Source organism: Cyrtonyx montezumae, unplaced genomic scaffold (assembly GCF_038088225.1).
Source record: "Cyrtonyx montezumae isolate F1298 unplaced genomic scaffold, pur_monq_1.0 scaffold_7, whole genome shotgun sequence".
Taxonomy (NCBI): Eukaryota; Metazoa; Chordata; class Aves; order Galliformes; family Odontophoridae; genus Cyrtonyx; species Cyrtonyx montezumae.
The window spans coordinates 26,230,118-26,251,540 of record NW_027072078.1 but is presented as its reverse complement, the minus strand read 5'-3'; the positions used below and the strand labels follow the sequence as shown (position 1 = coordinate 26,251,540).

General features: G+C 39.3%; 1 protein-coding gene across 1 annotated transcript in view; it reads left to right on the top strand.

Moving 5' to 3' along the window:
* Positions 1–21,423, top strand: part of ADCY5 (adenylate cyclase 5) — a 192,309-nt gene that overhangs the window by 100,804 nt on the left and 70,082 nt on the right. The window contains exons 2-3 of the mRNA XM_065751180.1: positions 10,492–10,641; positions 15,726–15,847. Of these exons, the coding sequence (XP_065607252.1) occupies positions 10,492–10,641; positions 15,726–15,847 (272 nt within the window). The remainder of the gene's footprint in view (positions 1–10,491; positions 10,642–15,725; positions 15,848–21,423) is intronic.

Genomic DNA, 21,423 nt, shown 5'->3' with positions numbered 1-21,423 from the left:
TTAAGACGATTTTCCATGCAGGGGATCTTTGACTGCTTCTATACGCTTTGCAGATAGGTATACTTGAGCACATTTTCCATCCACATTCAGGCAGAGGACCAGCAATTTTCTCCCTAAAGCTGTTACTGCTGGGTACACCTTTTGTTCCTTTGATACTGGCACTGATTCTTTGCACTCATACTGAGAACAGAAGTACAGCTGAGAAGGTAAGCTTGTTTCATGATCAACCAAGTTTCTTCACTATCCAGCGTCACTGACACAGACTTCCACTTCTAGAGATGTTTTATGTTATATACAGTTGTGGACTCAGGACAGTGTACTCTTTAGGTCTTTTTTAAACTACTATTTTCATAAAACCACTTCTCACAATACTTGGATTAAAAAAAGGAGTGAGAAGTCATCCAGTGTTGTATTTCTGATCCCACTGTTTTAAATCTCAAATTCCCTTCCTTAATTCCTGTGGATAGATAACTTCTGGAATTTAATTTCCTGTTGTTTAGAACTGATGTATGCATAGTTTGATGTAATCATGATTAGATTCTAGCATCTGACCCATATGCAGTGGGAGGAAACACTGGGAAGGTAAATACCCAGTGTCTTAAGTCCTTGCATATTCACTTGTATCAAATAGATATTGACAGTCCAATAAAACTTAGTGCTAATTTTCCAACTTGTTTCTGTCTGAAAGCAGCACAGCTTGTTCTGAACTAATTAAAAAGCTATTTGTTGGAGAGATCTGTTTGGTGCTTATAGTCAGATGTATCAATATTAGTGTAAAAATGGTATTTAAGGGCAAACTGAAGCTGTTAAGCTGGGCACTCATGCTAGGGCAGCGTTTTTCTTACTGAGGATTGATTGAAACTGATAAAAATCTGCCTGTGAGCTGATAAATGTTATTCAGCATTTAGGTGGCCTCTCCAACTTTAATTCTGCTCTCATGGTTAAGGCAAGCCCAGGACAAACAGTGTTTCGTGTCTGTGTGTTCTCCAGCAAGGTGTGGTGACAAAGGAGCATTGTGTGCTTTGCAGACCTGCCAATTGAAGGGGCTGTAAGCCTAGTTTGTGACTGAGCACAAGTGGAAAAAGCATGAAAACAGCAGGGGTTTGATTTCAGGTTGTATACGAAAGGAAGAGCGTAGTCATTGCAGAAAAAAAGTGCAAATATTTTGCTTCTCTTTCCATACCTTACTAGACCTGGCCTTCTGTTCTTATCTCTGCTTCTCCATCTCCATTTCCATCCTTTCTGTCCTGGTTGGTGCTGATTCTGCTTCTTTGGAGGTTTTACCATATTCTCACTTTTTGTTTTTATCAGTTGCTTTCTGCAAAGTTTTCTGATGTAAAAGAATGAGGTTTGGGGATTTTCTAGTCATTAAGTAAACAAGATAGATCTGAGATAGTACATTCTGTGGCTTGTTCCATGATTATTTTCTGTACATTCTGATGGAAATATTGCGAGAAACTTTAAGAAAAGCACTTGACGCTATAGATGTCAAAAGAGTAATTAGTTTTAAAGACTGTCTTGGGCACCATGGTGGACGATAGGAGTCACTGTCAGAAAAGACTCATTTTATTCTTTTATACAAGTCTCTTCTGTTTCTGTTTTTGCTTGGGTTTGGCATTGAATGGCTAGAGTGATGACTTTCACCATCCGTTCACTTTTTCTTTTGTTTACTTATTTCAGGAACACTGCATATGCAGCAGGATGCATATTAGGATGTGTTTGGGCCTTCTGTGTAGCAGATGATGTACTAGTTATCCTTGCAATCTGTCAAGGACCACCTTGTTTGCCTTTGAAGGGATATCTCATGTTTGCTTATTATTGATTATCATAAAGCATTAAGAAGTGTTTGATGAACTAAGATCTTGGAGATTAATTCCAAATAATTTTCTCTACTTCTGTCTTTCTTAAGTTGATAGAGTTAACTGATAAGAGTAGAGATCTGGCTCCAATACCTTTATCCTATCAGGAGCTACATAGTCACTCCCTATGGGATTTAGGCTGACAAGTGTATCGCATTACAGTAGCAGGGCAAAGAACCTACTTGTGATTTCAAACTGCAGGCATGATACGGATCACACACTAAAATATTTTTGTACTATCTGTTTTTTCTTTTCTTTTTTTTTTTAAATTATCATTGTCTATTAATAAATTCCTTGGTTTTTTTATGCCTCTCATTTCCCAGACATGAAGGCAATAACTGCATCTCTTTTTCAATAGATAGGAAAACCTCTCACAGCTATTTTATTCCTTTTAAAGCAAGTATTTGTCCAGTAATCTTATATATTTGAAGCATTTTTCATAAGATCATTTTGTTTTCAAGTATATTAGTAAATCTCCAAATGATACAAGTGATGGTTTGTGAAAGGCTAACTACACAGGTACTGTGTTCTTGGAAATGAAAAATCTAATGCAAAACCATGACTAAATATCCATGTTGTGATGCAACAGATGAGAACGACAGTGAAAGGAGATTGCAAACTAATCCGTTCAAGATCATTATTGCTCACTTCAGGAAAAGGAAGTGTCTCTGTGGGGTATATTAAGAAAGGTATTGTATGTAATATGAAACAAGCAAATATGGCTATTAGATGCCATTTAAACTTCAATTGGATCGTTGCATCAATTTCTGGATACCATATTTAAGAAGCGAGCAGGGAATTAACTACATAGTCTTTGGGATTTCTTCAATTCTTTACTGTCATATTGTCATGATACAAAATCTTCTGAAATTAAAGTCTTTCCTATTTTTTTCTCTATTTCTTCCTCAAATTAGGTTACTTTAAATCTTCCTAATTCACTTTTCAAAATCCAGTTCTATGGTGTACAGTATCCTCTTGGGAAGGTCAATATGACATTAGGTCTATTTTAAGTTCACCTCAGAAAACTTATTCAGCTGCATAATCTCTGGTAATAATCTTTGGGAGAATAAAAGTGCATACTCAAATACAGTTTCAGAATTTTCCACTAGCTGAAGAAATTTGGATTTCTCTTCTTCACATCCTGCCGACAGGCACAGCTTATTTCATTTGTCCAAATTCAAAGACTCCAACTTGTGCATTGCTATTGAAATTAGGTTGATGTGTTTGTTTCAGTTAAGCATTTGAATTTTTACACCAATATTTTCACTAAATTCTTAAACATTTGACAGCAAGGAAAGAAGGTTTACAATGCTAGCAAAAATAACCTCTGGCTATAGCATATCCCAACTCAAGAATCCAGCTGCTTGCCATTTTATAATGCTTAAGGAAATTAATGATACAATCTTGCAGTATGGGACTTGGAGACCTATTCAGTACATAGACTTTGAAAGTACACCTTGAAATTTTTTCCTTCACATGCTGCAAAACAATTTAACATGTGTCTTGCACTGTGAAAAGCACATCTAGTAGCAGAGGAACCACGTTGTTGGGGCTACCAGAAAATAATGAGATTTATTTTGACTTAGTTAGACACTCATTTGATTTGATCCTGGAATTGTGAGGTTGTATGCTTGTGTGTGCATTTGTGAAAAAGACTGGGAACTGAGAAGAAAATCCATAATAATGAGAGTTACAGTACAAAGAAAGCCAAATAAAAGATAGTGAGAGTGAAGTGGTGCAGGTCTAAAAATAGATGGGAGAGGGGCTGGATATAATGAGATAATGACTGGCTAAATTGTGTAGGGTAATTTGTATTACAAACAGAGCCAGTTGTAACCACTGCTGTTATATTGTCTTGCATTTCTTTATAGGCTATTCTGAAAAGTCTTTTGGAGTTTGTCTCTAAAATCTGTTGTTTTACTGTAGATTTTTGAAATTCTCTATGACAAAGCTGAAGGTCAGAGAATATATACCTTCAAGCTGTCCATTGTGCTCACTTAAAATTTGGTTGAGAATTTGCTAATAGTTTTCTGCATTGCTGGATGTCAGTTCAAAGATCCATAAGCTCAACTGCTCATGCAGCCAGGCTGTAAGACACAACAGTGACTCTCAGCTTCTGGATTCTACTCTCTCCAATTTTCTATTTCTTCCACACAAACAAGCAAAACCAACCAAATTCACTGTCACCCAGAAAACATGCACTCAAGTGCCTGGGAAATAATGATTTTTATATTTTACAGACCATATTTAGGGCACTCATTTCTGCCTGCTGAGTAGCTGGCGAATGTTCTATTTTCCCAGATAAATAAGACTTTCATGCAACTAGATAAATATTTTTGTTTTCCCAGTGACTAGGAGGTGAAGTCTGGTACTGAAATGACTGTGGAAGATAAGGGATGATGCACTGCCTCTGTCTGAGTATTGGGCTCCTAGAGACATTCCCAGAAGCATTGCGGAATGGGGTGTATGAGTATTTTTTCTCACAGACAGTGGAAGCTGTGAATTTGATTGCTCAAGTCTTTGCCGCATAGATACCTCTGTTGCTTGGAAATAAACACCCATCAAGGTTCCTCACGTGCAAACTGTCCCTTATTTGTTAAGTGTGAAGATGCACAGAAACTTGGTTGCCACAGAGATTTTGGGAGGATGGATGATAGTACCTGAAATCTCCTTCCCTGTGACGTTCGTAGGGCAAGACAACACTTCCACCCCACTGGACTGTGCTGCTGCACGGAAAACACTTTGCTGATTTTGTAGCAGAGTTCCAGGGAAACAGCCACAGAAATACCTATTTTGGCAGCTTCTAGACCAAGGTTTGGTCAGGACAGTAAAGTCTTGTCCTTGATAACCAAAGATATATATTTTTTAAAGGCAGCAATGAAGAAGTAGAATTTATCAGTTTGATGTATAAATATTTCCTCTTGAGGTGCTTACTAAAAATACATCTGTTTGTAATGTTTTGTTCTTTAATTGGGATGAAAAATTTTCGATATAAAAACAAATCATAAATACAGTCCTTTACGTTTCTGTATTCTGCGTGGCAGTGAGCATATTAGTAGAAAGGAGAGCATGGCAGGTTTGCAGTTACAGCAACCAGCAAATTAATGGAAATCTTTCGAGCAGAGTGTGAGATTAAAATTAAGAAAGCAGCAACAAACATTTTGCTTTCATCTGAAGCAACTTAGATGAATGGTTTGAAATGTTTAATATATCAAGACTTTACCTGAAGTCATGCATATAAAAGGTGATTTAGATATTAAGTTTTGTTCTAAAGAAAGACTGAACGTATGTGAGTCAAGATAATTGTTTTTCTTCAATAAATTCTACTACTTTGGGGATCATTAAATTGCTTTATGGCTTAGGGAGGCGTTAAAATTTTCTGAGCTGGCTTCTGTAGCACTACTCATGTGTAAAGTGCACTTAGAGAAGTCTGGAAATGGTAAATGGCGGCCATCGTCAATTTTCTGTTCTGCTTGAGATCCAAGTGAGTGGCTGCTGCACAGACGTACCAGAACACAGGGAGGGCAGCACATCGCAACTCTGGCAAATTTGTTCTGAGACTCCAGTGTTTTGAGTTAATCTTTTCTTACTGCTGTTATTTCAAGAACTTGGTGAAAACATTTGTCACTTTTAAAATAAGAACCCCTCCTAATTTCTTCACTAGTTCTTTTCTGGACAAATATGAGAGGAGGTCTGTGCGGCGGTTTAATTATCTCTCTTAACATAATCTATAGGTTTTCTCTTTCTTAATACTCTGCTAGTTGTAGATTTGGGAAACAAAAGATGTTGTCTATGTGGCCTCAGATGCGTGAGTAATTTGATCTTAGAGCCAGCTGATGTTGTCTTTTGTTTTAATTTTCATTATGCATTTGGCTCTATAGATCTTTTTTTTTTTCTTGAGATATTTAGAATATAGAGAAGCAATACATGACTATTAAGCTATTCAGTGCTTAAAAATACCATCATAACAATTTTTTTTTGTAAGATTTGTTTCCTATTTTTTTTAACTTTAGAATTTATCCATGCTTCCATTCTGAATTATACACATAGGTGATATAGAAATAGCTAGAGCTTTGTATGCCATCACATTTTTGTTCTTATGTTCTGTTACAGATAAGAATTAAAGGTTCTATAACATTTTTTTTTTGATGTGAGGTTGAAAAAGAAAGGGAACTCTCAAAAGTAAATCTAATTCCATTGTCTGCTCTTATCATGAATAGTTGATCCAATTTGTCAACTCAGTATACAACCTCCATAAAAAGTAGTCTAGAAACTGAGCTGTTAGTTTTTAATCTATCTGTTGTACGAATAATTGATTCTACATAAGGATTCTACATAAGATTTCCTACTGAATGAGTACTATGAGAGCTGGAAAGCAGAAGCAGGGCAGAGAAGAACTCTGGAAAGATGGGATACACAATTTGTTTCCTCTTTATAGTTTGCTGTGAATTTTTGATCCCCGAGAAAGGCTCTTTCATTCTCCTTTGTGACAGTTTTACTGTCTCATGGTAGAAATTTAAAATGTGTTTGCTTTGTGGGACTTTGTGCAAATATAAAAATAGTTTGATGTAAATGAAAAACAAAATAGAAAATATATTGCTGGATTGTATTATAAACTATCAGAAAATGACTTAATGTTGTGAACTCAGAAAAGAAATAACTCTGAACCACTGGAAAAGAAGTTGACCACAGCCAGGTAACTTGGTGGAAAGGAAAGGAAAGGAAAAGAAAAAGGGAAGGAAAAAGGAAAGGAGTAAAAAGCTATGATTGTAAAAGGAGCTGTATTGTTCAGAGAAATTTGGCCCATCTTTTCGTGGTAGTAAGCTTTGTTAGATCTGGCAGAGGAAAGGAAGTAACAAAGTATGTCTTGGTGCTATCTCTCCTAAATATGTTGTTGTCTCTTAATTACATATTGAATAGTAGCTGATGTTTGAAGAATAACAGAACAGAAAGATACTAAGAAGAAGCACGGCAATATTGATTCAAGCTGATATTTCTATCTGCTGGAAGGCTCTCCCTTATCGCTGAACCATCAGGGTTCCTCCTTAGAATTGCCTGAAATGCCCCAAACTTTAATTTTGTAACAACAAAGGCAGGCCAGATTTAGCTCTCAATTTTGATTTTGTAATACCAGGTTTTCATAACTCCCAGAACATGTGCAACTGAACCGTTTCCATTTCTCTTTTCTTTCTTTTTCTTCAGTCACCAAGGGAAAAAGTCTGTAAACAGTTTCCTGCAAGAAGACGTTCAACAAAAGCATAGCAGTGTTCTGGTTGCAAGATAAATCAAAGTGACAAGAAGTGGTCTAGTTTGTTCTGTTGACTGAGATTGACCAATCTATAATTTCAGTGGAAGGAAGAAGTTGCACTGGTTTTCTGAAGAGCCCTCCTAGTGTGTAGCTTTTTGTTAGGTGCTGAATTGCCTTTAAACATCTCTGCCTCAGTAACATCAGAATAATAGCACTTCTCTGCCGCACACAGATGCTGTAGGAGTAAACATACCAGTTTATGAAACATTCAAATACAATTTTACTGCAGGCTGATTTAATAGCTTGTCTAGGAGTTATATGCAAGTGAAATAGTCTTTTTATAAACTATTATTTTCCAAAATTAGAAGGGCAGGAATCTTCTCAGCCTATATCTCTAGCTAGGCAGGGGAAAGAAATTAACTCTAAGATGGACAGCTGCGTTTTCCCATTGCCTTGAACAGCTCTTCAACACAGATTCTCTGAAATAGTTGCAGTAATATCTTTCTACTTTTCAGGCAGTGGAGCTTAGAGATTCAGTTTTTTACTATCTACATCATCTCTCTCCTCCTGGGACTGAAGCTGGTTACCATAGCAAAATGGCAAGGAAGCTGATAAGCTAGTGGCACCATTTGGCAAACAGGGTACAAATTCATTTTATTAAGACAACGAAGAACACTAAATGAAATGAGGTCTTGTTTTTTGGGGGTTAAAGAAGAATGCTGAGTATGTTGAGTCCTAGAATCCTTAGAGTTGAAAGGAACCTTTAAAGGCCACCTAGTCCAACTCCCCTGCAGTGAACAGGAACACCACAGCTAGATCTGGTTGCCCAGGACCTCACCCAGCCAGGCCTTGAACATCTCCAGGAACAGGGCATCCACCACATCTCTAGACAATCTGTTCCAGTGCCTCACCACCCTCACTGTGAAAAACTTTTCCCTTATATCTAACTTAAATCCACCCTACTGTTCTATCACAACAGACCTTACTGGAGAGTCTGTCCCCTTCTTCCCTGTAGTTTCCCTTTAGATATTGAAAGGCTGCTGTCAGGTCATCTCAGAGCCTTGTCTTCTCCAGGCTTATGATTTCCTGAAAATCATCTCTGTGCTCGTCTTTTTCCATTCTAAATATATCTAGCATACTTATGCTGTTTTATGTATTTTGACAAAGTTTTTGTTCCCTGTAAAATTGAATAGCTCAAGTAGAGAGGACTGCGGAGTCTTGCTCTAATCCAACTGTGCAAATGATGCTAGTTGGTGTTAATCTGTTTGAGCTTATAATAACCATCTTGAACTTGTAGAAGTGTAGTTCACAGACTGCCAGTAATGCAGCTATGAAGCAGGAATCCAAGTAACTCCTGGGAAAGTCCTATTTTCTATTCCATTTTATAAGCTGTTTCTTCATTATAATGAACATCTGTGTTTTTTGTACTTGGAGAAGGATTTTTCATCCTTACAATCCTGCCTTTCTGCTCGTTATCAGAAAAACAAACAAGCAAACAAACAAAAACCTATCAAACTCCCATTGGATGCAGTGGTGTGTTAGGGTACCTGGCAGTTGGCTGATATCTGATCAGTTTTGGGAAGAACTGCAGAATATTGGATCTGTCAGGAACTGGCCACCCTTAGAAAGAGCTGAGTGAGAATATAATAGCAAGGCTGTATATGTAAATGTGTGAATTTAGGATCTGGGCTTACTGCATGTTAATGTGTATGAACTGCACCTTAGCCCTATCTCTGTCCCACGTGGGGAATCTTAGGATGAAGGGAGTAATCTGCAGGGGATGAGAAAAACTTTCTTCCTTGAAAACCAGTAATATGCAGATAGATCTAACTGGTGTTGATGATAACCACACATAGGTATCTATAACCTGCAAGACGTTGTATTTTAGAATAGTGCACGAGTGTGGGAACTTGCTTCAGGTACTCAGCCCAAAATGCAGCAGGGTACAGGAGCTCTGTGTGTTGCCATCTACTGGCAGCCATCCGCAGAGAGAAGTCCCTCAGCTGGTTGTAGTTCAATGTATTGCTTAATTTTGAGTTCAGAGTTGAAAATTTCCTGCCTAAAACCTGTTTCAGGTCAGAGTTGTTAATAAAACAATTTCCGATGTCTTCATGGCTTGCGTAGTCAAGATGTTTGAGTAATCCCAGCAGACTTTCTATTGCTCTTCAGGATGTTGGTGGGTGATCCAAGGACAGCTTCTCTCCTCCCTGGTATGGGGAGTCCTGGGCACCTGCTGCCAGCCTGGGGCCTGAGCCATGCCCATAAGTAAGGGCCTTTCGGAGCTGTGTTTTCAGTGAAGGGGCTGCTCTGGAAATTACTAGTAACAAAGGCAAAGGGTATTTGAACTATTTTTGGTCTATAGGGAATAGAATGAAGGTCCCTGTTTTAATTTACAGAACTCTTAAGTCTGACAGTCTTTCCCTGCTAGAAGAGATGAGAGGTGTTTTGAATAAATGTCCTCAGAGGGAGGTAAAGTACAGTTTGTGCAGCTCTCCAGAAGTTATATTTTGACCTCTGTCAAGGGAAAATATTTGTATGATACTGTCAGAAGTACTTTTGAACATTATACATGAACCAAATGCCACCAATGGACATGTTTTATTTTTTCCTTTTTATTAAAAGATGGTTAGGAAATGTGAGTTGCAACACTAGTTTGCAGCAAAAGTTCTGTGACTGCTTTATTACAAAACATAATCCATGTGGAAGCAGAGGAGTGATGTAGCTTTTCCTTTGTACATATCCAGTCCAAATATACATCAGACTCAATAACTTTTTCTGTAGCTGTGTTCATAGAAATGTGGAAAATGTAATTTTTTTTAACCTACTAACATAAATTTTGGTGATGAACTACATAAAGAAAGGATTGCTCTTAAACCCCATGAATACAAGTATTTTCCCTTCACTATTTTAAGCACTGTTTCAAAATAGCAGTTATATATATCTTTGGCATGTTTTCAAGCCAGATATGTAAGTACGCAAATGTGGAAATATTTGTGTTCCTCTGTCTGCATAAGGCTTCGCTGACTCTTAGCTGACAGAGTAATGATGCATTTTTAGGTGGATTTTTGTCACGGTAGTTCCAAGGTTTGGATTACCAAAGGTGGAATTACAGCACTGCTAGTAGAGCTGTTTTTTGGTTTTTGTTTTTACCAGGGAATTAATGCCCAATGCTAAGAACATATATTTGAGGCCATATATAGAAGTTTTATGTTTCAAAACAAGAGAGTGAAATGAAGTGAAATTAAGAGTTTAAGGTTTAGCCATGGCTTGGATCAAAAAGGTGTGGAATGGGCTGAGCTCTGGCTGCTGCTTTGTTACTGATGGCAGGTTTCCAAAGTGTAATCAAGTATTTCTCTCTTTTTTTTTCCCTTTTTTTTCTTGCAGCTGGTCTCCAATGTTCTCATCTTCTCCTGTACAAACATTGTAGGCGTGTGTACCCACTACCCAGCAGAGGTGTCCCAAAGACAGGCTTTCCAGGAGACCAGGGAATGCATACAAGCCAGGCTGCATTCTCAAAGGGAAAACCAGCAGCAGGTAAGAGCAACAGTGGGAAATAAAAAATGGAACTGCTGAAATGCAATTAGCATGCGAGTTGTTCTCCGAGGATTGCATTTGTTGTCCTCTTGCTTTATGACCGATAGAAGCAAGAGGAGCCTGGTAGGAAAGGGCAGGATTTTTAAAGGTTTGAAAGAGAACTCAGGGGGAGTATTTCTTTCCCAGTACACTGAAGAATTTGTCCACAGACATCAACAAATCCTCTGGTCCGTGCTCTGTGGATGAAAATCACATAGTATGCAAAGAGTCTGCACGGCTTTTTTGTACCCATGGAGCTATGTGTTGGATGTAGATGCAGCACAAGGGCTTCAGATGAACCCTCTTTGTGAGGCCAAAGTGTGGTGTGCTTGTCAGCAAAGCCACAGCCAACAAGCAAGACAGATTGTAGAGAAAGGTGTAAAAATTGCCCCACAGAGAATATTGTCCATTGTTTCCTCCAAAGAGGGTCCTCTTCCTGCCTTACTCAAAGTTTACTTCCTGGTTGTACACCTCTGCACCCCACACAGGCCTCGAGTGAGCTGTATTTAGCTGAGAAGTAAGATTCATCACCAACTCCAATTTTTGTTTGCTGTAAAAAGATCCGTGGCTTCCAGCAAACAGCTTTGTTGTCAGGGGTGCTGACCATGACTGCTCCTTTTGGACCAGTGTGACTGTTCCTTTGCCAATACACATCTCTACCCTGCAATACATTTGTACATCTCATAGTAGTCTGTCCAGTCCAGCTTGAGATGAATCATGAAATGGGGCTTCCATCCCTTGAGAGACATCTTGGAGCTTGGTTGTGGGCTTGGGAAAGTGCTCATGCGAACTAATCAAGTGGAGCATCCTTGCATCTCTGTGGGAACATGGCTTAATTTTCTCTCGCGCCTCAGCCCATCTTCATCTTTGGCTCTGTCTTTTGGCAGTGTTTTATGAGCTACCACTGGCTAGATGTAGTAGCTGTTAAACCTTATTGAATAGCGCATAGACTTGCTTTATTTTGAGAATATATATGAAAACTAAGTATGCAATCAAAGCTTCTTTTTCCTTTGTAACAAGTGTATATTAAGAAAGATGAAATGAGTCCTTGGGCACCTTGAGATGGAGGAAATGATTAGCCCAAGGGAATACCCATTTTATTTATTGATTACAGCTCTGTCCACCCTGCTGAGAAGGCTGCCTTTGCAGCATGTCTCAATTGCATGTGCCATTCTCAGGGTAGGAGCTTCTGTGTCAGAAGTAATTCATGTTAAAAAAAAAAAACCCTGCAAAATGCCCTAGCTTAGGCCTTTTTGTTTCCCTGCCCTCAGAAGGTGCCATACAAAGAAGAAAGCCAGAACATCAAAACACATGGGTCAAAGCCAGTCACTTAGATGTGCCCTCCAGTACTTCCAGCAAGAGCTGTGGATCCTGGCAGCTGGGGACTCCTAATAACATTACTCAGTGCCACAGCCTGCCCTGACATTGATTTCCTGGTTCAGTTCAGATGCTTTTCCATGCATAATGCATTGAGGTAATCTTAAGGTGACAGCAGATGCAAATAATGTCAGTTCAGCCCGCATCTGCGAGAGCTGGGCTCCAAACAGGTGTGGAAGGAAAGGGAATGACACTGCCTGGTGCTGTTTTACTCATTTGCTTGTTTCAGAAGACCTGATGATGCTCCTGTGTGCTGTTCTTTATTAAAGGCGCGCATATTATCTCTAGCAAAGGACTGTATATTTTTCCTCATTAAGTTTCTGCCAGATCCCAAAATTAGAAATAATAATAAACAGAAATCCAGGGTGTCCCATCCAAGGTAGACACTCCTCATGGTTTCATTATCTGAGATAGCCTAGGGCAGTGCCATAATTCTGTTCCTTGCCCAGAATAAAATTGTCTTGGATAAAAAACATGATGTCTTTAATAATCTGGAAGTACTTCAGATTTGAGTAAAAGAGTAGTTGTCAGAAGCATACAGTTTTACTTCTAGCATTGCTGGTCTTTCATGTGTGTGAAATCATTCTGCTTTTCATCTCTACATCACTTATCGTGTGATGAATAGCCAGTGTTGCTAAACCTGAGGAGAAATGGTCAGACATGAAACACCAAATATTTGTTGATGCCTCAAGGTCATCTTGGGGGAGTACAGCATACATAGTTAAGATTTCTATGTAGTATAGAGTTTTTGTGCAGATGTGTGTATTCTATATACACACTCACATATACATATATCCATGTGTGCATATGTAAATAGAGTAGATCTGTATTGTACTCTTTCATCTGTGCCTATTCTAGAGACTGCTTCTCCTCAGTATGCATTTGTTTAATGTATAATTCAGAAGAACTGTACTGGAGTCATATTTTGAAGTGAGAATTATATATGAATTTGCTCTTGCTTTTATTATCAGGTCAGACTGATGCCTTGTTATGCTTTTAAGACAGCAATCCTGACCACCTCACTTGTGCCTAAGTGATATTACAGTGGGGGCCGCACTACATTCCAGGCATAATACCAACATGCAAATTGTACTCCAGCAGAGACTTTAATTTCATCTTTCTCTTTGAAATAAAGGGATTTTTTGTTGTTTTGGAGGTCTTTTTGATGGCTTGTGCTTTACTAAGGCACTTGTAACAGTCTCCTCTTGGTTGTTTCAGAGGTTAATTTCAGTGAACCTGTGATGCTCTCAGCATAGAGATTGGAGGTAATGTCTGTCCAGTTCTGTTATGCAGCTCAGTCTCCTAATTAGTTCCTGCATGGAAGATAGCTCCTGTTGCATGCAGTCGTTTTGCTTGTTAAGTTTTATTCCTACTTAGTGATATTTCAGAGAGGCGTTAGTTTCCTGGAGATCCCAAATGTGTTGAAAACATTGGTGGTTTTATCTGGCAAGTTTCTATGAGGTCAAGAAGAGCAGGGCTAGGGGTTCTCCTGCAAAAGTTAGCCAGAAACGTGTGAAAAATCCCTTGGAGCATTAGTTGAGAAATTCACTCCCCCAAACATGTCCCTGTTCTGCAAGCAATTAAAAAAGGAAAACATCCTTCCACTCTGCTGCACCCACAGGGAATGTTCCAACCTGGGGTGCCCCTGAACTCTACAGTGAGCTCCGAGTTATTTAAAGGATGCATAAAAGCACATGCAGAATAGCAGCTTTCACACATTTGAGGGAGACCAATTATCATATGTAAATGACAGCAGCATGTACACTAGTTGCTCTAGTAAACATTCAAAATGTGTTGTGCTTTAGCCCTCAAGGAGTACACTAATGGCTGGCACGAGCCTGAGGACACGTGTGTGATTCATTATCTTTTATTATATGTATATATATATAATTTGATGTGTGAATGCTAGCACATGCAGTATGCTAGTGCAGGTGAGAGTGCTTTTACCAAAGAAGTATCTTGTCAGGACTGCTGCAATTTGGAGCTGGGAAGGCAGACATCCCTCTAACACATCTTCTCCTGTGTTATTACTACCTCCTCAGGGGCTGGCAGGGAGAATCAATCTCTTAAAGGTACATGTTGAGTGGGGGAAAAAGTAAATACTGTGCAGTGCTGCAACCTATAATATGTCTCAGTGCATGCTGAGCACATACCCAGCAAGTTCATCTCCTGGTTCCCTCAAACTTTCTCTTGCTGCCTAGAGGAAGAAATAGATGGGGAACTTTCAGGGAAGAAAAAACAACAACAAAAAAACACTAGAAATTAGAAACTAGAAACCAGGATGTGTTTATAACTGAAGTGCAGTCAAGAGGTTTGGTGACGTGAGTAATTACAGCAGGAATGCTGACCCCTCTGAGTCAGGGCTGCAGCTTGAGCCCTACTGTTCCCTGTGTTGTTGAGAATTAATGAGCTGTTAGATAGGGTTAGGCACCTTCGTTTATTCTGTGTTGCCTGTGTCATCAGGAAGGAAGGACATTTTTCTTCCCTCTGCTCACTGCAGGGAAAGCAAAATAATAAAGGAGAGAGCGGTGCAAGATTTTGGGATTTTTCAGCTGTTCCAGAGCACTGCCTGCAAGTTGGGCTGTGATGGAGCTGAGAGATGCTCACCACCTTCTCCAACCATGGCCAAAACTCTCCTGTTCAGGAGAAGGGTATGAGTGGGAATCAAATAAAATAAAAGGAGTGAAGAGTATGGGCAGAATTAATCAGGTGAGGTCCCTGAATTACACAGACACATCCCTAGGCTGCTAATTACCTGCAGGTGTAAATTCTACAGCTTTAACGTAAAATTACAAACAAATTTAGAATAATAGCAAGCTTTTGTGTGAGTTTTTAGGAAAGTTACCAGAAAGTCATTGTTTTGTCATGGAACTAATTTTTGCCTAGCATACAAGACTACATCTGGAACAGCTCATAAAATGGTATTATGAATGTCACACTAAAGCTATTATCAGTAAATAAAAATGCAGTTTAATTGTTCCAAGTGAGGGTGGAGAGCAGTGAAATGCTGATGACAGAAGGCGGTTATTGGAGGCATTCTTGTAGGGGAGTGGGTGAGTAGGGGCCTTAATTCAACTGGGCACCAATGGTGGTTTTAAGTATAGGGGTGTAACACTGCATTGCATAGTTGACCTAACTTCTCATGCTCCTTTTATGGGGCATTCCTATTGACTTGTTTCCTGCTAAGAGCAGGTTTGGACCTGCTTCTGGGACCGTGCTCTCAAATGATTAGGTAGAGGAAGGAGGAATTTTAAATGGTGCCTGAGGGTGTTGGGTTGTCAGTCCTGTGGTGGTATGGAAAAAAGGACTTCATGTTGGTGTGGAGAGACCGTGTGGAAGGTGAGATGGTGTCATGTAACAGGGTCCTTCTAGGAATGTGCAATTTCTGAGTTGTGTGGATCTTACATTTGCAAGAACTGGCAATCACAATGCAGCTGGGATGAAAAATAATAGTTTCTACTCTAAAATAATTGAATTCTTGTTTTAGGGTCAGGACAGAACTGCAGATACCTTGACAGGGGATCAGCTGCTGGGTTTATGGATATGGTTCCACTTGGTTGTGCTTGTCACCCCAAAGTGGTGACTTCATTCTACCCCAGTGCGGACCAAAGTGTGTTTGTTAACTGGGCAGCAGGTGCTTTAATTGCTTCATCTGTCTGACTCCACAGGAGCGTCTCCTGCTCTCTGTACTTCCTCGACATGTTGCCATGGAGATGAAAGCTGACATTAACGCCAAGCAGGAAGATATGATGTTTCATAAGATCTACATCCAGAAGCATGACAATGTCAGGTAAGAAGAGCAGCCTGTCTTGCTGCTGCTATGGAGGAGGGACCTTCCCAGTGCTTGGCACTTGTGGCCCAGGGATGGAGATGGCAGCAGCACATATTCCAAAATTCGTGTCAAAGCAGTTTGGAGTGTCACCAATTGACTATGTAAGTTTGTTTATAGGGCAGGAGAATTGCCACATGTCTGCAATGTCTTCCTTTGAGAAGCAGCTTTAACTAAAGTTAACTTTTTTTTCTTTTCTCCTGGACTGTGTCTTGGTGGTTTTGAGAAAGTGGAATATTTAAATTTGATTATTTTTTCGGCAGTAAGAAGCACCCTTCTGATAAATCGTGAAGGGATGCAGGTTAAAGATGGATTCCTCCTTCCATGGGATGAATTGCAGAGCCCAGTTGGGGCAGACTTTGAAGGCTACAGCAAGTTGACATTTCCTTAGCACTGGGGGTGGAGTGGAAAGGTAACAGACAAATGGAGAATTGAGAGGGGGTTGCTCACTGTGGAATCTGCTATGAAACTCACTGAAATCAGGGCAAGTCTGAACTGGCTTGGGCCAACTTTAGTTTGGCCTTTCGTGATTTTGGTTGTGGCTGGGCAAACTGGAAAAGATCCACTTGCAATATTGAAGGCAAATACGTCATCAGCTGTAAAATATTTGTAATGGTTTTCTATTGAACGTTTAAGAATATAATTATGACAATACAAGGGTGAGGGGAAGAGCCTTCCCAGAGTGACCATGGTGGAGTATGAGTTGCAGTAGATGTCTTCAGTCTTTACATTCAGTTTTTTCCTTTATTGCCCTCAAGTTGTTCGAGTAGATGTGTAAACTTCTTATGATAGATGGCATTTGTGAATTTTGTAATAGAGAAATTACTTCTTTCCAGTACTCAAAGGTCAGCCTGACATTCAAATTGAACACAAGTCATTGAATGTGACATGAGACTAATCAGTATTGTATTCTATTCTTTATTGTTTCCGTATATCATTATTTGCAGGTCTAAAACTCATTCATCACAGTTAAATCCTAGAAAAGATTATAACTTGTTTAGAATTATGCTTCTTTGAAATTTTGTTTTAATTATATTACCAAATTAGCAAAAACAAATTAATAATAAGTTAACAAATGCAAAACAAGTTCAGTATTCAACACACACTTTTTTTTCCCTACTTTCTTTCAGTTTACCAGGTGACAGCATCACATAGCTTTTACCCACATGTACTGAGAGCAAAGAGGAGGTAACTTAGGAACATCTCATATTTGTATACTTTTGGGAAATGAATAACTAAGTATGAATATTGAAAAAGGAAACACAATTTGGTACAAATGACTCATTTCACACTAGGAGTTGAGTATGGAGCCTTTGCTTTTGTCTGGGTGCTCTGAAACCACCCGTGTTGGGAATTACTGTGAATGGTTTTGAAGCATTTACATGCACCTGGAAACACTGGTGGTGGGGGTAGTGCCTCAACAATGTGGATTAATGAATTGGCTGAAGAAAAGCAAGAGTGCATGTTACTTATGGGGAAATGCGCCAGGGGAGGGTTTTGACATTAGGACGCTCCAAGCAATTTTGTTTTGTTTTTGTCACTGTTCAAAAATGTCATAAGATCTGAGCTTTTATGTGCTAGAGGTTATTGTGTCAAGGCAATTGAGAGGCATGTGAAGGGTGCTGTGCCCAACCATTGAGTCTAGCTTCCTGTTGCTGATTTATGAGCAGAAGCATTTCCTCCATGGTTTGCAGAGGTGGGAAGGTCTGTGTGTATATGTGCAGAGACACGTGTTTCCCTCCACCAGTCGCCATAGGCAGTGGTTCCCTATCCCCACTGTCCTGGATAAGTTGAAAAAGCAGATTGTCAATGAAAGGTGATGCCTGATATAGTGGTTGGCAACTTTGCTTGTGGCAGAGGGTTGAAACTAGATGACCTTTGAGGTTCCTTCCAACCTAAGCATAGAGACACTAGTTTGGAAGGGACCTACAAGATCATCTAGCCCAACCACCCTCCTATCACCATCCCTACCCACTAATCCACTCTGTGATTCTATGGAAGTATAACAAATGGGAATTTTTGTTCACTGTTAAGATTGCTGTTGTAATGCCTTGACTGTTTTACTGGCTCTTCAAGCTGCTCGCAGATTTCCCCATCAGTGTGGAGGCTGCAGCTCCAGAGGCCCGAGAGCAGAACCCTGCTCCTGCTTTGATATTTTGAGTGGGAGAAGGGGTTTGCAACATTCTGTATCAGACAAGATTAAATACTCTTATTTCCAGGAATGACTGGGCCTGGGTGTTTGGGACCACCTCTAATTTCATTTAAAAAACAAACCCAAACCACTCTACCGGCAGAAAACATTATGCTGAAAGTATGTGAAGTTGCTGTGTGTTTTTGCTTTGTCTCTATTTTAAAATGTGGAGTCTTTAAATGACCAGTTCTACTGTGATGTTTTGAAACATACTTTTTCTTTTCCTTAAAAAAAAAAAAAAAGCCAACACAACCCAACATCAAACAATGTAGAAAGATCTTTTCCAGATGCCAGCAGTAGGTTTGTAAAACACAGTCATGATCCGTTAATAAGGGCATTTCTGCTATTATTGCTTACTGTGTTACATTTATCTCAGGGGTTAGTTTATCTCTGTGGGGGGAAAGGTGATGTTTTTATGTCTCTCTGACCTGAATGGATAAAAGCAAACCTTTTCAGAACCTTATCAAGACTTCCTGTGAAAGAGTTCATAATCTCCTGCTTATTGTTATGGAAAGTAAAATTCAGAGACTAATTTATCCACAATGAAAATATAATTTCCTGTCGTTTTGGCAGCAAAATCTGTTTCAAGATTATGTTCTTCTGAAGAAATTAGGGTGATGATGAAACTAAAATGAAGGTTTGGGGTTAATACTGTCTTTTGAGATGCAAATGAACAAACCCTTTGAACAAGGAATGAAACCATTCTTTATCCTGATGTATTCAATGAGAATTAACTTTGACAAACAGAGAACGGTAGAGCGTGACGTGACCTTTCCCACATATGTGTGTTAAATATAAAGTCTATTGTCAAATGAAATCAGGAAAGGAGTTCCCAAGACCATGCAAGTAATTTTGGGCAAACAACAAGGGTGAATTATGTAAGTAAAGCAGTTTACTTTATCATGAATGAGATTATGTCTGATAGACAAACCCTAAAATACTCATAGATAATACTGTTTACTGAAATGCTTCCTAGGCGGAATTTAAAATGTTTTACGTTTACTATTTATAGTGTTTTTCTGTAGAGATAATGGCTTTAATGTTATCTAGGTTTGGCCAAATATAGTAATCTCTGTGCTGTAAAAGGAGACTTGAAGTCCTCTGTGAAGGGATAAAGGTTGGCTTTGTCGTTGAAATTCCTTTGATGAACTGTTTTAAGAAGTTTATTTTAGGGCCAACATGTAAGCATGGTGAAAGTGACAGTTTCCTCTTTTCAGTCCTTTGCATAATTCTTATGAATCATATACTCAACAACATTAACCTGATCTCAGAGTTTTCTAAGCATCTTGACAACTTGAGCTAAACTATTCACAGAAATAAAACAGTCTATTTGCTTTCAGCTTTGTAAATGAAAACCATTTTTAACTACTTTTCTGTTCTAATAATATTCTAACTCCAGAAAATCTCCTTAAAAATGACTAAACAGTTGCACTTTGGCTGAGTGTCAGAATGTTCGATCCAGCCATGTCAACTTAAACTCTTCACCTTATGTGCATTGTGATGCTTAATTACTTGCTTACAAAGCGCATTAAACTCTTGGATTGCAAGTTTCTATGTAATTGTGTATCATGTTTTCAAGAATCACAACAAAAATAACTATTTTCTCCTCCTTATTTCCACTGTTCCTGTACATAGGATGTCCAGTCTTAATACTTCTTGGAGTTAAGAGTTATCAATATTAATAGCAGTGCAAGGATGAGCTCTGATTGTAGCTCGTAGGAATGTTCCCAGAGCAGAGCTGTAATGGCACATACCAGTTGAAAGCAGTGCACTTCTAAATGGTGTATTCCAGTTGGTGAGCACAGGCATGGGGCTGCTTCTTCCAACTTGCTAACAGTAAAATGCCTTCTGAAATGCTAAATGTGTTTATAATGAGGCATATTCTCTCCAGTCAGGGTCAGACTGTCTTTTGGGGGCAGTTATGCCAATTGGCTGCTTTTCTTCAGGAGCTCATCTGTTTTCTGTTTTTGTGCTTTTTGTCATGAGAGGTTATTGAAGCTAAGCAGAAACCAGTTTAATTTTTTTAATTTTACCATCTTCCATAAATAAAACTATATTAAGGAAATGTATACATTTGTGGATGTTCTTCTCTGGATTTTTTCAAAATTTTCCCCAATAATTTATTGTCTCATTCAAAGCTTTAATATCAATGGAAAGGCACGTTGCTAAGGAAAGGCAGCACCGATAACTCTGTTATAGAGTTGTAGAATGGCTTAGGTGGGAAAGGACTCTAAAGATCATCTAGTTACAACCCTCCTTTGTGGGCTGGTTGCCACCCACCAGCTCAGGCTGCCCAGGGCCCCATCCAGCTTGGCCTTGAGCACCTCCAGAGATGGGGCATCCACAGCTTCTCTGGGGAGCTTATGCCAGTGCCTCACTCTAAAGATATTTTTCCTAACATCTAACCTGAATCTCTCCTCTTAGCATAAAGCCATTCTCCATTGTCCTGTCACTGTCAGCCTGTGTAAAAAGTCAGCTCCTCTCCTGTTTGTAATCTTCCCTCAAGTACTGGAAGGTTGCAGTGAGGACTCCCTGGATCCTTCTCCAAGCCAAACAAGCCCAACTCCCTCAGCCTGTCTTCCTAGGAGGGGTGCTTCAGCTCTTTGATCACCTTTGTGGCCCTCCTTTGGACTTGCTCCGACAGCTCCACATCTTTCCTGAGCTGGAGGCCTGAAACGCTTTCATGGCCTGGTTGATTGGTTCCCACTGTCAAGTTAACAAGACCTCTACCTGCTATTCTTCATTCCAGGCCTATGCAGCAGTAAGTTATTTTTGGAGGTAGATGGAGGAGAACTGTGTGGGTTTCATGTGGGTGAAGGTGTCCTCCGCATTAAATTGCCGTAATTCTGGTTCAGGTTGTAGGCTGAGAAAAGTGAGTAGGAGGGGAGTGATCAGCCTTTCCCCAAGTGGCAGCAGTGAATTTTACTTTTTCAGGAACTCTTCTGTTTCCCTGTCAAGAGCTAGCTTCTTGAACTTCACCTGTGTCTGTCTAGAGCAAATGTTAGCTGTTTAGTTTTACAGAAAGTGTAATTATTTGTTTCTGTTTGTTTGTTTTTTAAGATAATAATTTTTAGGAAGCATCAAAGCAGGTTTCACCAATGGGTGATCGTCGAATCATAGGGGTTGGAAGGGACCTCAAGAGATCATCTAGTCCAACCCCCCGGCTGATGGTCAATTACTTTGTACTTACCACAAATTTCTTAGCTCTACCTGAAGTATTTGTTGTTTTTGAGAGGAAAATCAGTGTCTTTTGGAGAAAAGCATTTAAGCTGAAACCAGTGTGTAAAGCAATTTGGTTTTTTTTACAGTCTTTATTATGTCTGAGCTTGATATTGAAACTGTGCAA